Source organism: Macrobrachium rosenbergii, chromosome 53 (assembly GCF_040412425.1).
Source record: "Macrobrachium rosenbergii isolate ZJJX-2024 chromosome 53, ASM4041242v1, whole genome shotgun sequence".
Lineage (NCBI taxonomy): Eukaryota > Metazoa > Arthropoda > Malacostraca > Decapoda > Palaemonidae > Macrobrachium > Macrobrachium rosenbergii.
In genome coordinates this window covers 9,134,673-9,150,910 of record NC_089793.1, presented here as the reverse complement: position 1 = coordinate 9,150,910, position 16,238 = coordinate 9,134,673, and the positions used below count along the sequence as shown (strand labels likewise).

At 33.5% G+C, this 16,238-nt stretch overlaps 2 protein-coding genes across 12 annotated transcripts in view; one reads left to right on the top strand and one right to left on the bottom strand.

Annotated features, from left to right (window-relative positions):
* PGAP1 (GPI inositol-deacylase) overlaps positions 1 to 3,120 on the top strand; it is a 29,897-nt gene extending 26,777 nt beyond the window's left edge. For both annotated transcript variants that reach the window (XM_067096638.1, XM_067096639.1), the window contains exon 16: positions 159 to 3,120. In XM_067096638.1, coding sequence (XP_066952739.1) covers positions 159 to 402 — 244 coding nt within the window. In that variant the 3' untranslated portion in view covers positions 403 to 3,120. The remainder of the gene's footprint in view (positions 1 to 158) is intronic.
* A 1,804-nt stretch (positions 3,121 to 4,924) lies between these two features.
* The window catches only part of LOC136834273 (protein Son-like), a 31,614-nt gene continuing 20,300 nt past the window's right edge, over positions 4,925 to 16,238 (bottom strand). For 5 of the 10 annotated variants that reach the window (XM_067096633.1, XM_067096635.1, XM_067096636.1 and 2 more), the window contains 4 exons: positions 8,223 to 8,370; positions 7,407 to 7,472; positions 6,628 to 6,743; positions 4,925 to 5,909 (listed from right to left, as the gene is read on the bottom strand). In XM_067096633.1, coding sequence (XP_066952734.1) covers positions 5,766 to 5,909; positions 6,628 to 6,743; positions 7,407 to 7,472; positions 8,223 to 8,370 — 474 coding nt within the window. In that variant the 3' untranslated portion in view covers positions 4,925 to 5,765. Of the gene's footprint in view, positions 5,910 to 6,627; positions 6,744 to 7,406; positions 7,473 to 8,222; positions 8,371 to 14,513; positions 15,253 to 16,238 lie in introns of all 10 variants that reach the window. The other 5 variants (XR_010851709.1, XR_010851708.1, XR_010851707.1 and 2 more) reach the window with 5 other exon arrangements.

Genomic DNA, 16,238 nt, shown 5'->3' with positions numbered 1-16,238 from the left:
TTTTTGCTTTGAAGACTTTTAATTAATGAACATCATACTGTAATATGATCATGTGCCGCCATTTAGTGTATCGTTTCAACTGCTGATATAGTCATGTTTAGTAAAGTATATGATTTTTCTCTAAGTTGTGTAAGTGACAAAAACACTTTTTATTCCAGGAATTACTACAAATACGTAAGTCACGCAGTTCGTGGAATAGCCGTCTTCACGCTTCTCTTTGGTAGCATTCACATTTATCGAGTTCCATACTTTTTGGTGTCGGCTCTTACACTCATGACCATCCACCAGTTTCTAGCTCCTACTAAACCTTTGGTCACACAGGTATCTGATGAAGTTAGTAGTAATGATATCACCCGAGATAATTACGTAGATGAGATTGAAGCCGAGTACCTAGCTTCATAAGGTAGGATTTTCCAAGGGGTTAGGGTTATTGTAGTGTAAGCAACAGATGCGTTGTGATTTTACAATGTAAAAGCAACAAATGCCTGTGATGACAATGGCTTCCTATTCTAAGTATAGACGAAGCTGATTAGTTTTAGATATAGCCAGTGATGTAAAAGAATTTTTTTCATAATTTTTGCCTCTTAATCAGATGAGCTCATGTTCACCATATTTTACATAGCAGTCTGCTGTGCTAATAGCACAGAGAGTAGGGTTGAATTGAACATTTAGTGCAGCCATCTGATATTGATTGCTATCTTGTACATACCAAATGTTTTTGTTGGTAAAATATTTAATAGCAGTTCTAGTGATGACTGCATAGTATAGTATTGGTACTGTATATTAGCGTAATCTTAAGTAAAACTTGGTAGCTATTTATGTAGTGTTAATGCATTTTGCTAACATGGCATTCTAGACAATAATAAAAGGATAAGTTTAGCTATTTGAAGAGTAGGATTTGCATTAAAATCTAGGAAACACAAGTAGTGGCAAATTTGATATTGTACTTTACTGAATTGGTCAAATTTTGCTGAGATACATCTATATCTAGAAAATGCAAGAAGCCTGCCATTTCATACATAACAGTATTTGCTCACAGAGATAGATATAAGTCAAGAGGACATTTTGAAAGAGCTTTAAGATTTATTTCCAAGTTCAAGCGGTGAAATATTGGACAGAAGGTTTGTGTTTTGTCTTCTCTTAATCCTAGGTAGGGTTTGAAAAGTACAGTACTAAGAACACTAGCCATCCATCATGAAATAGTAAGTATTAATTAAGTACAGTATTGTAAAAGTTTTGTGAGTGCAAGTATCATGTTTCCGAGTAGCTACTTCATTGCGGTAGTATAGTATTTTTATATACAGACTATAAGAAATTTGCTTTGCTACTAAAGCTTTTGGGAGGTTTTTTCGTATCACTAATGATCAAGCAATTAATACAATGTGGAAAATGGTACATGCTTATCAGTTATTGCTTTATAGATCAACTCAAGGTGTTTTAAAAGTCAGACGTCATAACATTTTTCAAGGGCATTTATGAGATGGTTTACATTTTAACGTAAATTTCAAATATTTTTAGCAGTGCCACAGATGATTAAGAAGCACTACTAATAATTGATAATTTTAAGGAACTGCAAGTAGAAGTCAGAAGGATTATACAGTATTGTGACTTTTATATAAAATGTCTCAGGGGAATTATTGTGTGGTACTCCTGGATTGAGTACTACACAGCAAATAGAATTATACATCTAGAGCATTTAATATTATGCTTCAGTCTTAGAATTCATACATTTTAGGCTTCTTTGATATCACTTTAAATGCTTTCTGGTCAATATTTAGTCTAGTCCAGATTTGCTTTATCTCTTGAATTTACAGAGTAACTTATCCCAATGATGTACAGTACCTGTACTGTGTTGTGTATGGCTCTGTGCCAGTCAGTTTAGAGCACAGGTACTGTTATATGATCTCATTTTTCTTTTTTAAATACTGAAGCTGAGACATCTCTGGTGCTTTCATTTTGAAATTTATGCTTCAAAAGGAAATATAAGATAAAAGAAGTATGAGGTCTGTATATGCTTGCTAGCTTAGATATTCATGGGCATTAAATGCTGTTCATTTGCAAATATACCACCCATTTAGTTAACTTTTCACTGTGAGGCTACTGTTTTTCAGTTGCTTCTCTGGCTCACCAAACTTCTTTTTTCAAACTGGTTGTGATTTACAACTTGATTTATGAATGTTTTGTCAAGTGACCTGGCACTGGAACTGCTAGGTCATTTAATACAGTTGTAATAGGCATAAAAAGAGATTACTGTACTCTAAATAATGAACCTTAGAATACATTTGTCATCATCAGCTCCAAGTTGATCTTGATTTTAATGGGTTTACATACATTAGTTGTCAGAGAAAATCTTTTTGCTTGATGGCATAACATGCTGTAAAATCTCTAGACCAATTGGCTCAGCTATGTAAATTGGCAGTTCTCAAATAGGTAATTTGCATTTCTATCAAAAATACCTAAGTCAAAAATAAGTCTTTCAAGTGTTTAGTCTATATTATATACAAAATGTGCAATTTTGTTACAATTGGCCTTTTGAAAACAGTTTGTTGTTCATCAAAAATACATAAGGGATTCTAAGAAAATGATTTTGTAGAGGTGAAACAATCATTTTAATGCATTTTTATTTTATTGTTTCAAATTAACCAGTAACATGTATGTAGTCTATTATACCATGGCTCCTTGAATTATATCTTTAGATTTATAATGTATCAGGTATTGAATATTCCAGTGTAATGTATGAAAATGTTTTGATACTATTCTATTGTTTTATTTACTAGCAGAAGCATTGGTAATGAATTTTGTAGGAGCTTAAGTAATATTTGTAAGCTAAAAGGATTCTAATGATTGTTATAATCTAATTAATAACATTGTTAGTTAGCAGGAAAATTTCTTTCAAGGAGAGCCAGTAAATTATAGTACCTTGAATTTTTTTTTAATATACTGTAATGAGTTGTCCTCTTGTTTTACAGTTGCCAAAAGTAAGCAATGATTTTGTGGTACTGTTTAAATGAGGGACGTTCATTGGAAAGAATTATAATATTAGATTTGCATTTAAAAAATTATTATTAATATCATCTGAATTTTATGATCAGTATATTTTAATAGAATATTAAGTGAAAAGAGTATTTAATATTGATCCTGTAACGTTAATACTCCATCTTGTAACAGTAAGTACAAAGGCAGTAATGAATATTGGCAGTAATAGAGAAATTATGTGAGCTGTGTCAGATAACCTACAAGTACTAATCATTGGTAAAACTGTAAAGGGCATTGTATTGAGCGGCTGTGAAATCCCTTTATTTGGTAAGACAGTGAAACTTTTTGTAATGATTTTATATAGTGAGAATGACTGGCAGTTCCATCCTTTTACAATTTTCCTTAGACTTTGTACTGATCTCACATGAACTGTCAAGTTTCTTCATCTGATTTGGCTTTGATTAAACTGTCTCGCATGTGCAGTATTTCCAAATAATGTAAGGGAGAGAGTTAGCACTAGTGATTACAGTAAATGCATTTATTATGCTGTACTTGCAATAACCTTACTAGGTTCATTAAGAGGATGCCAGTAAGGGAAGGTATTTTCAAATAAATGCCCCAAAACTGCTGTCTCTTCCTCCCATTAAATATCTAATGTACAGGGCCATTGGAGATATAGCTGAAGTTGCAGTTAGAACTGGGTGGATTTGTCACTAATGATATCATCTTGAAGCACTTTTACTGTATCTCTCAATACCAGTAATGGATATGTTGATAACAGCTTGCAGTTAATGGTTGATTTGAAATCCTGACAGAGCTGTGGTGCTATAACCCAGATCATTTTGTCAATATGAGACTACTCTATGAAGAATATCAAAAGTCTTGTAATATTGAATATTATAAAAGAAACATGACACCACGAAGCCCTTTTAAGGTAAACGCCAGGCTACATAGCTCTGAAAAGGAATACCTTGTGTCAGAGAAGGAATCATCAACATTCATAGTGCTTTGTCAATAAGGGGCAAGCCAGCATTTCTGCCTAGATGAAATGATGAAGGCATTATCTACTTTGCCAGTCTCAAGGATTGTGCTTGTGAGATGACAGGAGGATTATTTGATACAAGCCATTGATAGTAGAGGGCGGTAAGAAATAAGCTGTTGTTAACTTTTCAACATCAGGTGAAGCTGCAAGTTCTGAGGAGGAGGCTGTCAAGGTGTTCATGAAGATCCTGAAGCAATGCATTCATAATGGTGGGAACAGCACCACAGACCTTCGTTATGAAATTGGGCCTTTTACAGGAGTTGTCTAACAAACAATTTTTGCCAGAAAGAGATTACTGCATTAGGATTCTGTGCTTCTAAGAACCAAATTACCTTTGTGCTGCTTCTCAATGTAGATCTCCAGCTAATACTCCTTCCGGATTATTTTGTTTTGCCGACCTTTGAAAGATATGGCAGGTGGAATAAAATCATCAGCCAATTCTCCCTCAATGTAAATAATGCTGTCATATGTTCATGGCAGAATGTAAGGAACAAGGTTCATTTCATCGGCACCTCTTCACATCTGTCATGTCCAGGTGATATGCATCTTGTTTCTGCAATCTGTACGTCACCCACAATCCTTGAGAGCTTTCCCCCCGCCACCTCTTGTTGCTGTTTGCTTTCAAAGAATTGTAGATGACTATTGTTACATTGAACACAGGATATAAGGTAAAGATCGCTTTCTAATGTTTTTCACCTCAAGTTTAACTGCAGTTTTTGTGGGTATGGCCCCAGTCTAAAAGTAACTATTGAAAATAACACCTAGAGATTTTTGGGAAGCCCTTTAAAGTATTCTTTATTTAAAGAGCCTATAAAAGAATCTGCCTTCTGACCTAACTCTTCAAAAGAAGGATTTGTTCAGTCAGCTACTGATGAATGAGTGCCTGAATGACAAGACAAACAAAAGTAAGTTTTAAATAGTTTATTTCCTTTTGTACAAGAACATAAAAAACATTAAGAGCTATACAGCTTTTAAAAAAATATCATATAATTCTTCAATTATGCATATTTTTGTCTAAATATTTGTGTGAATAAAATGAAAATTATGCCAACTCTATTTTGGATATACACAAATCATACAAATTTTCTCACATTTACACAAAATATAACAGTAACTGTACAAAACAGCTAAAAGTAAAATCTTAAATTACCTATGAACAATAGGTACAAAATGGGCAGATTTATTGCAATAACTTTCATGGTGTAACACACTAAGTACAGTTTGTACTAAATTATCATTTTAATGCCTCTTTACTAGCTAGATTACATATCAAAATTCAGACAATGAAAATATATTGCTCTAAAGTTCTGCCATTAACTGTTAACAATAGTTTCCACACAACATTTTTCCAACAAAAGTTAACACTACTCAGTACAGTATTTAGATATGTAATGCAAATCTGAGCTAAATAAATTATGCCCTATAAATTTGAAATAAAAGATTTGGTATTGCTATAAGTGACCTGTACAGAAAATACAGTAAAAAAAATTTCAAAGAGCTGCACATTTTGCACAACTCAATCTTTGAAGTACCACTCCACTACCAGTTAAGAAAGCAAAGCACAATAAAACATTTTAAAAAAAGTACTAAACTGAAAAGAAAATTGCCAGATTTCAAGGGTATTAAACACAAGAAAATAGCAGATCTCAGTGGTATTAAAACAAATTCATAAATTTCAGTGAGCTTGAACTGTTTTAACTTGAAAAACTGCCTATTGCACTTTAAATATACACTTATATTAAGTACATTACGATGCCTCTGTCAATGGATTCTCTGGATCCTTGGTTAGCAAACCTAGTGACTGTAAACATGCTGCTGCTGCATTAGCCTTTGCCAACTTCTTTGTAGGCCCTGCTACCGCTGGTTTATATTCTTGTCCATTGACTTTAACCTAAAATATATATATAGAAAATAACATTGCTTAAAATCTCAAATTTTCAGTGTGTTCCAACATCATTATTTATTAATTTTCAAGGAATAAACCAAATGATCATTTATCTAATTTCCGAACTCACAAAAAACAGAATGACAGTGGAAAAAAATAGAGAAGATGGCTAAGAGTAAAATTATGATAATATTAGTATATAAATAGCTTCAAATAAGTAGTAAAGATTATAAATGTGCTGACAACCCTCAAAACACAATCTTATGCCCAAGAATGTGGAAAGCCATGAATACAGAAGCTATGGCATGCATTATGATTGCTGACCATTGTTTATGTGATTTGAACATTATGAGATTTCTATTCCTGTTCACACAACACAAGAAAATTAAATGCAGTTTCTGAGATGACCTACCTGCTACTAATGTTAGCAGAATATACTCTCATTACCAAACATATGCACAATAGAAAAAGGAATACAAAATAGGGAAGGGTCAAACAGAATAAGACATAAATTTCTTATGTACTTGACTTTTCAAAAAAGATAGTTTAATTTGTAAAGATGAAAACATCAGTGTTTAAAATACTACTTATGCTGAAAGTATTTCTCCTGAATATGTAGAATAACCCTGCAACAAAAACTGATGGACAAAATTAATTAATTTCATTGCAACTAGATCTTTCCATTAGCCTCATAATACTAAATAAATAAATTACAATACATTACCTTCATAAGGAAGTTCTTTTTATGATCAGGCCCATAGTCAAACACCATCTCAAACTCTGGGGGTTGCCATTTGTGCTTTGAACAAAGCTCAACTAATGCTGACACTGGGTGCTTGCCTGCATTACAAAAGAATGGTCTATTTTAATGCTGCAAAAACTGTTGCTTGTTACAAGATATTTCACTCAACATCACTAATCAAATAAAATTTTATGAAATAAATTACCATATTTGGTACTTAGCAAATAAGAAAATGCAGTACGCAGATTTTAAAGGCTTCTAATATGTACTTGAGTTTATTGCACAGGCTGTTTTTGAAGTGACCGTGCATAAAAACCACAATAAGGATTGGTTCAGGTTACTCTTATGTTAGTACTTCCAAGACAAAGCACTCCACCATGTACACAACATTCAAATTCTGTGTGCATATTGTCTTGAGGACTATGGATAATGTTACTGAAATACTGTATAACATTGATGTCTAAAATACTAAAAAACTGGTTACAGGACTTCTTCCTTTTACATGGCGATCATCCTAAAAGAAATACTTTCTACTAGTCTTGGAAAAATCAAAGATAAAACTTAGAAATATCAAGATACAACTTAGAAATATCAAAGTACAAGTGTCATTTCGCACCTTTTCAAGTTCAAAGGGATAAAATTATATTACCCTTGTGACACCATAAGGTGTATCTTGAAAATTAAAAGATTTAAAATTTATCCACAACAAGTTCTACTTTCCAAGTAACGTAAATTATTACAATACAAGTAGACTTATTTACCTGAGAGATCTTTGGCCATTGGTATGGGCTGCTTCTTTGGAGTAAGTTCCTCTTGAGCATGAAATCCTGCAACAGATTAGATACTGTTACCAACTGTTTCAAAAGCTGCACAATCAATGGAAAGAGACATTTAAATGGTCAACATCACTATAGGTATGAAAAAATACAGAAATATTCTACATTAATTTGCCAGAGCCTAAAAATTATAAGTACTTTAATGAGACCACTGCATCACGTTTCTTGATTTTAAACAGGTCTTGCCAAAAGGATTTATTCTAAAAAGGTGCAAAAAATTAATTACATAAAAGTTAAAGATGTTGGACATCTCCATAAGAAGAAACCAATGAAGAAGTTGGACATCTCCACAAGAAGAAACCAATGTCAACATCATTTGATTTTTTTATCAAATTTTCCATGTGTTAGATTAGACTACTGTACTGTACATAGAATATACCAAGGTACAGTATGAAAACAAATCCCCATATACAACTATCTGATAACAACAACAATTTAAAATAGCCTTCCTTCACACAAAATGCTGCAAGTTCATTCAATAACACCTTACGTAAAAGCCACAAATATAAAAGCAGCTGTAAAACTTCTAAGATTTCGAAGGTTGAGATTATTTGGAGAGTGATGAGAAAATAGGGGTAGTTATTCAGCTTATCAGTAGATCACAAGCAAGATGGGAATTCAGGTGAAAAGTGCACAGGGTAACTTTTCATGTGTTAAACTCATAAAGGGAAAGCCTACATAAAAACTTTGATTTTGAGTACAAAACAAATGCTCAGTCATTCTAAATTCAAGTTTGCTTACCTTTCTTGTCCATCTTTACATCTAGTAGCAATGGTTCGATAGCACCTTCTTTATTTTTGCCTAAGCCCTCACCAGGAGTCCATCCCATTTTTTGTAACATTTTCAAACCAAACTGGGGCCTCACAGGAGCAGCTTCCTTAAATTGTTCCTAAAAGGGTTACAAGGGAACACAAAGCAGAGAGAAGATTAATAAAGACATCTCTCCATGCATACCAGAGCCCTGCCACTCAGTGTACACTACTTTGCAAGTATTTATTATGGCTACCACTCCACTAAACTTTTCTTAAAATTTCTTTAGTAACAGTATCTGAAAGTCATTACCAGCAACAACAGAAGTTCACATGACACAAACTCTCATCTTCGGTCAAAATACCATAATTCGGGTGAAAATTCCTGCACAAACATTTTCAGGAACCAATGCAGTATACTTTATTTACTATCACTGATTCACTACGCTAATGACGGATATTTGATACTTATCTTGAGAATAAAACCTCAATATGAGCTGAGAACTTTGTAAAGATTTTTGCAAATGTTACATACCTTTGCCCTTTCTCAAACTTTTATATCCTAAAAAAAAAAAAAAAAAAAAGACAGACAGTGAATGTAATGTAATATGCAACATCACAGCACCTGAAAGAAATGGAGAGGAAAATTTTCAGGAAAAGACAAAATTACACGAGCAGCAGCTATGGAACAGTTGGAAAATAAAGTGCAGACTAGGGAAGCCAGACAAATTGCTATACATGCAGCTACTGAATAATGATGTTAAAATGCCTAGGCATATATACTGTACTAACAGTAAATATTAAGGTGTGCCATAAAGCAAACCAAAAAATTATATTACTGAAACAAACTCCCAAGATATCCAACTTGCTGTGTATTTGACATAATAAATGTTGCACGTTGTAAAACTTGAAAAATAAATTGCTATGTAAAGAATTTCCAATTTGTCCAATGTACAGATATGAAAAATCCCTAGAATGTTTCTGTTTACTAAATTTCCTTAAACTGAAGGAAAAAAAGTCACCAAATTAAATACAAACACTAAAAACAGACTAAGCCAGATATGTGGCATGCAAACATATAAGCTGTGGACAGAGTCCCTCATCTTTTCTTGAACAGCTTTCAAATGGCTGCTAGTGAATTTCCTCTGTATTGTTAACCTACTCTAAATAATTTGTTAACTCTAAATAATCTGTTAGCTTAATACTCTAAATAATTTGTTAACTCTAAATAATCTGTTAATGTTGAAATTTGTCTGCAGAGTTATTAATTTCAGGTTTCTTCTTTCATATAATCTAACTCTAAATAATCTGTTAATGTTGAAATTTGTCTGCAGAGTTATTAATTTCAGGTTTCTTCTTTCATATAATCAAGTTCATAACTAAATTGGAGTGCATACCTAATGACAAACAAATTCAGTCCAGATGTCAATCTCTGACTGGTTTTACTATGACTCAAACTTATATTTTTTCTTATAAGTAGGATCTTCAAAATTACTGTATATAGGAAAGTACCTGTACAGTAAATGGTTTATGTTTGATGAAACAAATCAATCAGTTGATTGAAACTAAGGCTTCACTCCCTTTCATACTGAATAAAAGAACATATTTTTTTGATGTATGGTTTTTTACATTACATGTGTGACAATTTCCAGGTTTCCCTCCACTGATGACTTATTTATTGTTTTTTCAACAAAATAATCTAAAAGCACAAAAATTATGTGAGGAATAGCAAATCTGTGAGAAAATAGATGATCTACCAGAAATTCTCATGCAAGAAACCTGAATTATCAACAAACCTAGCATCTGTTGTCTTATACCTGCAAGATGAGCATTTGTGATTTCATAAACTGACCACAATATAATAAACTACAGTATATCCATTCAAGTAGTGTACACTTAGGCTGGCTTCTAGCAGTTGCTTCTTTTATGAATAAATCCTACTGTAAAGACTGTAATTTCTAAACATAAGTTGGAAATGGAAGACTTAAAATGTACAAAATATGTTATGAAATCCATTCAATATATACATAGAATCTTTAGGCAACTTTAAAAATTACCTGAGAATATAAGAAAAATGTTTTAATCCAAATTTATTGTGTATCCATACATGATTATTTCAAAGCCTATGAGTTCAGAAGTCACTTTGACAATGAAATCTGAAAGCTGAAATAACAGGAACTATTAATAACTAAATGTCATAGGAACTAGCTGAAATAATAGAGGGACTGTACAATACTTTTACACCTACAGATTTTACAGTAATCTTGAACACAATCAAAGAAAACCATGTTAGGAATTTTCTTAACTCAGATTGAGAACAAGGTGGTTACAAAATTAGAATTTCATCGTGGACATCAAAATCTTACAAATGCAGGCCATGTAACTAATTTCATATGCATATTTAACATTTGAATAACAAAAACCTGCCTCTCACCCAAATTTCCACCTCTTTAAGTGGCAACATGGTGTGTTTGGGAGGTTTCTGAGTTCATTCAATACTTTTTAATCTACTTTTAGTCCCTATGATTCTTTGTCATTTGCTTCATCCTTTTCTGTTGCCAAAATTAATGCACTGAATTAGCTTAAGGTTTGCATTTATATTAACTGTGTATGTTTCTCTATTTTGTAAGAGATGGCAATACACTACCAATATGGAAAAAAATTAATTCCAAAAATTGACAAATGTGTGAAACTACTGTACTGAGGAACATAAATGTTGATTAAGGTTCATTTGTCACTTTTTTGTCTTTTCTGACAGGAAAAAGTATTAACAAATGTTTTCCAAGACCTGAAAAATCATCCGGCTGGAAGGTATGTCAGCTACATAACCTAAATGTAGAGGCTAATTCCTCATGACTCATCTTAAAAGGACTCTCTAAACCTGCATAATGTGAAAAATTCATTATTTCATATTACCTATACTTGAAACCATACACAGTAAAACATACAATTCTGATGACACTTCATTGTGTTCAAACTTCTTGTTATACAACATATTTATATTTACTAATACTGTACAGTAATAATAGGACCGGGAGTTTTGTTTTCTTTTGTTTATATACTGCATAATGTAGCTTTACCAATTTGGATAAAGAAATTGTGATCCTTGATAATTAACTTCAAGAAATAAAATGACAATATCTCTAGTTCATTAAAAGCTTTTTAAATCATAGTAAATACCAGATTTGAATTTCAGAGTCAATAAATATGCTGCTTGATCAAATTTGTGGGCCACTGACACAAGCCAGATTAGCATTCAGCATAGTAGCCAACATGAATTGGGGGTTTACTGTCAAAACATAATGAGTGTTTCTTAAACAATTTCAATGCATCAGGTTCACATCATACTATAAAAGACTTAGTTCAATCCCCACTTTTACTACATCTTTACAATTCTAAGCAATATTCAAGTCACCTCACAAAGCTTTCAAGGGAGTGGCAATGCTGCAAGCTGTGATGCAATATCAACAGGTTGAGCAAATCTCAGAATGAGCTCTTTGAACATCATCTCAAGAAATATAATTGTTAAGGTGACTTCATACACTACTTGCTCCTTCCAGTTTTGAAAAAGTTAACTGGAATCAAGATAACTTTCCAGTGTTATGGAAAGTCCATCTTTGCTCTTCTGGTCACTTTCCTCCTTTGTCCTGCTCTAATTTTCATTTATTATTCATGAACAAATACTTTTGGCCACCTTTACAAGCCTAGAAATGACTTTATGGTCAAGTTAGCCTACTTTAGAAAGTAATATAGGTCAACTGGATCAATTTCTGAAGAACTTCCAGCAAAAAAGAAATGATGTAAAACGAAGTGAAATGCTAAAATATTACTGTCAGAAAGAAAATCTTGCTTGAAAATTAAACTAAAACACTAGAAAATCATTCTCTGGTCCTTGATTATTCTGTCTCATAAGAAACAGACTTTCTAATAATGAATGCATACTTTTCATGTGCCAATGGTTCTTATAGCAAACTCGCATTCTTTTCCTACACTTCCAGTGACCTAAAGACTTTAAAGAATTTAAAGTACCAGAAGATACTTTTAGTTTCCAACTGCACAAAAACTAAATGGTTACATATCTGGTGATACTAACACTCATCTAACAATCCTGAATGCACTCCCTTAACTATGTAAGTTATGTGAAGAAAGCAACTGACAATTTACATATACATACTGTAGTCATTTTTAGTTTACTGTATAAAACAGAATGATTCCTGAGAAGCCAACAGAGAGTGAGTCCAGTATGCAATGCAAAAACTTTTATCATATGAGTATGCAAGCAATTTACAAACCAGACCAAAGAATGGTAATAATTGGTAATAATTAAAAGTTTAACTACTCTAAAAAATTAAAAGAGATAATTAAAGCAGGAAACAATAACCCAAGGATTATGGAATAATGGACATATGAACAACCTATAAAAATTAAGGTTGTCTTCTCAATGTTAGCCAATGTGATACATCTACCTTTAAACCATCATCATCTCTATGAATAAAATCACACTTCCTGATGCATTTACTGAAATGTACAGTATTAATTTCCTTCAAACTCTAGAAAACAGTAAATGTAACATGGTGAAGATGCTATGTGCCATCAGCTTAAGAGCTGTAGAACTTATGCTGTACATGCAATATTATACAGTATTAGTGGTAGATTTCTTTACATGAGTTTTCAGTAACAGAAGGTACACTCCATATGAGTCACATCTCTGTTCCTCTCATCCCCTCATAGTTATGCACAAACAACTTTATACAAAATCAACAAGATTTGCTATTATGCAAACCCATCATTCACATACACCCTACACTCACAGTTTTTTAATGTTACAGACACTGAAGTACATTATTTAACAGACAGAAGAGCAGTAATACAGTTATACATCTACCACCTGGATCCTAAGGTACCCATCATTAACCTGCCTCAATTTGTGTTTCATCTATGAGGCTGTGAAGGATAACTGGGCCTGAAAGGAGGGAACTTTTTACAAATGGTGGGTCTGTAAGAAAAAAAAATCAATTCAGCCTGTATCTCAATTTAGGAGGAAAGTTTGAGCTGCTCAATAACTACAGCCACCTCTTGAGGACTAACATAGATAACGAAACCATGGCTCTAGCCAGCACATAAATATGAAAGATACAGGGAGATCCTTTATGTGAGTAAACGTAAGTTCTTCCATATAAGAAAGTGTAGTGCCCCAGGAGAAGACAACACTTACTATATATGTAAGATGAAGTTTTTAGGCATCCTGGAAGTTACATCTCTAAAGATTCCACATACCTGCCCTGCTGCTATTACCGTTCCAAAGAATATATACATATCCACACACTGTATATCAGTTGTATCCCTCTGATGGAAACTGAAGGCTAGAGCCTGGCTGCCTAAGAGACTGAGGCTAGCAAAAAAGAACTACTCACTGAGGAAAAGAAACCAAGTGATGATCACAGAATATCGCACTAAAAAGTTAAAAAAGTGAAGTACGTGAAGAATTACTAAAATACAGTAAATGGGTTTCATGCAATCCTGCTGTGGAAAGCCCGAGAATACAGACAGCTTCAGCTGTTGGCAACACTGCAGACAATGCACAATGAAGATGTGAGTGATAGGTATTTGAGGCTCCAGGTGGCACATGTACAACTGTACTATCACTCTTCTTCTATCTGTAGAGGCAGCAGTGTCTGAGATATTCAAAGACCATGAATGTGCACTAATATCACAGCATATAGTGATGGGTTCGTGGTGAAACATATTTATGTTACAGACAAAATATCAAGTAACCTGCCATTCTGGAGTATTACCCTCATTGCTTTATATACACCCCATACAAAATGTTTGATTTTTTAAATGCATAATGGATAATTATTTAACAAATAATTAACAGATCAGTCATGTCTGTCCGTCCACAGAAGCGACATTTCTGAAGAAGTATATGCCACTAAAATCTTAAAGATTGACATCCACTCCATTTTCCTAATTTATCATCTCAACATCCAACATAAGATGAGCACTAATATAATGTCAGTGGCCTGTTATAATCTAATGAAAATTTAATCATCATTCCTTTTCTTTAATGTTCTTAAAATTATATTATCCATTTATTTTATCTAGTCGTCAGAATTATTCCTGCCTAAAATTCAATGTACTAAAAAAGCCTTAAATTATAGATACTTCAGTCCAAGTGAAGAAAAATTCCTTCATGACCAGATCCCATTTTACAAAAAAATATAAAATAAAGATTATGACAAACCTAATGATGCAACATGTATGACTAATTCCCTTGACTCACCACTATGTTGTTTCACTCACCCGTCCCCACGCGACGCCACACACCTTTGGCCCCACAGCAGATGGATGCCAGAACCTCGAAGCACTAATGGGACAGAGCGATCACAGGGACAGATCTGTAACAAGCTCTCTCTTCATTTGGCCAGGGGCAAAGGGAAACTGGCCAGCAAGTGATACTCAGTCTATCATTCTGATCATGGTGATTTACCTTTTTTGAACTCTATTTGCAATTCAAGGTAATTTAGGTACTCTATAGATTCTGAAATATGATAATCAATGATTGGATCAATTGTGTTTCATGAGAGCTTGTTCCTCTAGATCCCTCTCACGACAGGCTAGGGGTCAGTGTACCACTCATGGTCCCACTGGCCCCTATCCTGCGTGAGCCCTCGAAGAAGAAAATTATAAGGCTTGCAGTTGCCTTTTCTCTTTAGCTGTGAGACACTACCACGGACCAAAACTAATGATGAACTTAGTGGAACACTCTCTTTGGTTCAATAAAATTGCTACAGCCTTCCACTTTAAATATATAAGCATTAAACCAAGCATTAAAAAATACTTTTATCAGAAAGTGATATAAGTTCCACTCAATAATTGCTTGTCACAATTCAAGTACTTCACTAGTGTGGTCCCTGGTAGTGTCCTAAATTTTCTGGAATCTTCCAACGGTGCAGCGCAGCATCTTGAAGGCTGAGGAGCTTTCTCACTACGTCATCAGGATGGACCTGGCAAGTGGAAACCTGAAACACAACAGTCCGGGGGCTGGTGTAACCCTGAGCTAGAAAGAGACTGTAAAATCCATCTTTTACAATCCCTTTCACCTATAAATACCATCATCCAACATTAGATAACCACTTTGCAAAAAGATGATGTGACTACATGACAAACAAGTGATAATAAAGCCAGGAAGAAAGACCACAAACCTAAAAGGGAACCAAGAATGTCTCAAAAGTGTTCTTTATTCTGATGTTACATTAAATATGCTCCCACAACTTGAGCTGTGCATATTATTACTGTTATTATTACTACTATTATGAAAGGCTTGACTTCCTATCTATTCACGTGTTTAAGCATACACACAAATAAAGGTAAGTACATTTACATATCAGCATGCATACATACATACAGATATTTATATAAATAAAACTTACATCTCATTTGGCAAGTTACATAATTTTAAAACTTAACAGGGAAAACTGAAAATCATCATTCTGACAAAATTTACTCAAGGAATTAATTACCAAGATTTGTCATTTGTTTTGGTTGGAATTAGGACATTAACGTGTGTTTTACTGTATGAACTATATTGCACTTTATACATTCAAGAACTTTATCGTGTGGGGTGTTCTTATAAATCTGTAGGTCACCATTAAGTTCAAAGCAACCATATTTCAGCATTTACATTCCAAATATTTTAAATCTTCTTTCTTCTCATATCTAACACTTCAATCACTTCTGCAAAACCAAGACTGTCCACTCCTACATTCCCACTTAGGCCTCCACCATCCAAGTGTCACCTCAAATGGCCACTGCATCCGATAACATTTCTCAAAATGCTTTTCTTCTCTCAGTCTCCCTTGAGGTATATATAGAACACCTCTATACCTTCTCTACTAAAATGATTTTCAGCTCATTAGTTAAAACCAATACACTGTAAAATAACATAGAGGGTGACAAACCATGCAGTGCATTTGAACTCACCTTCATGTTCTAAAAAGTAATTGAA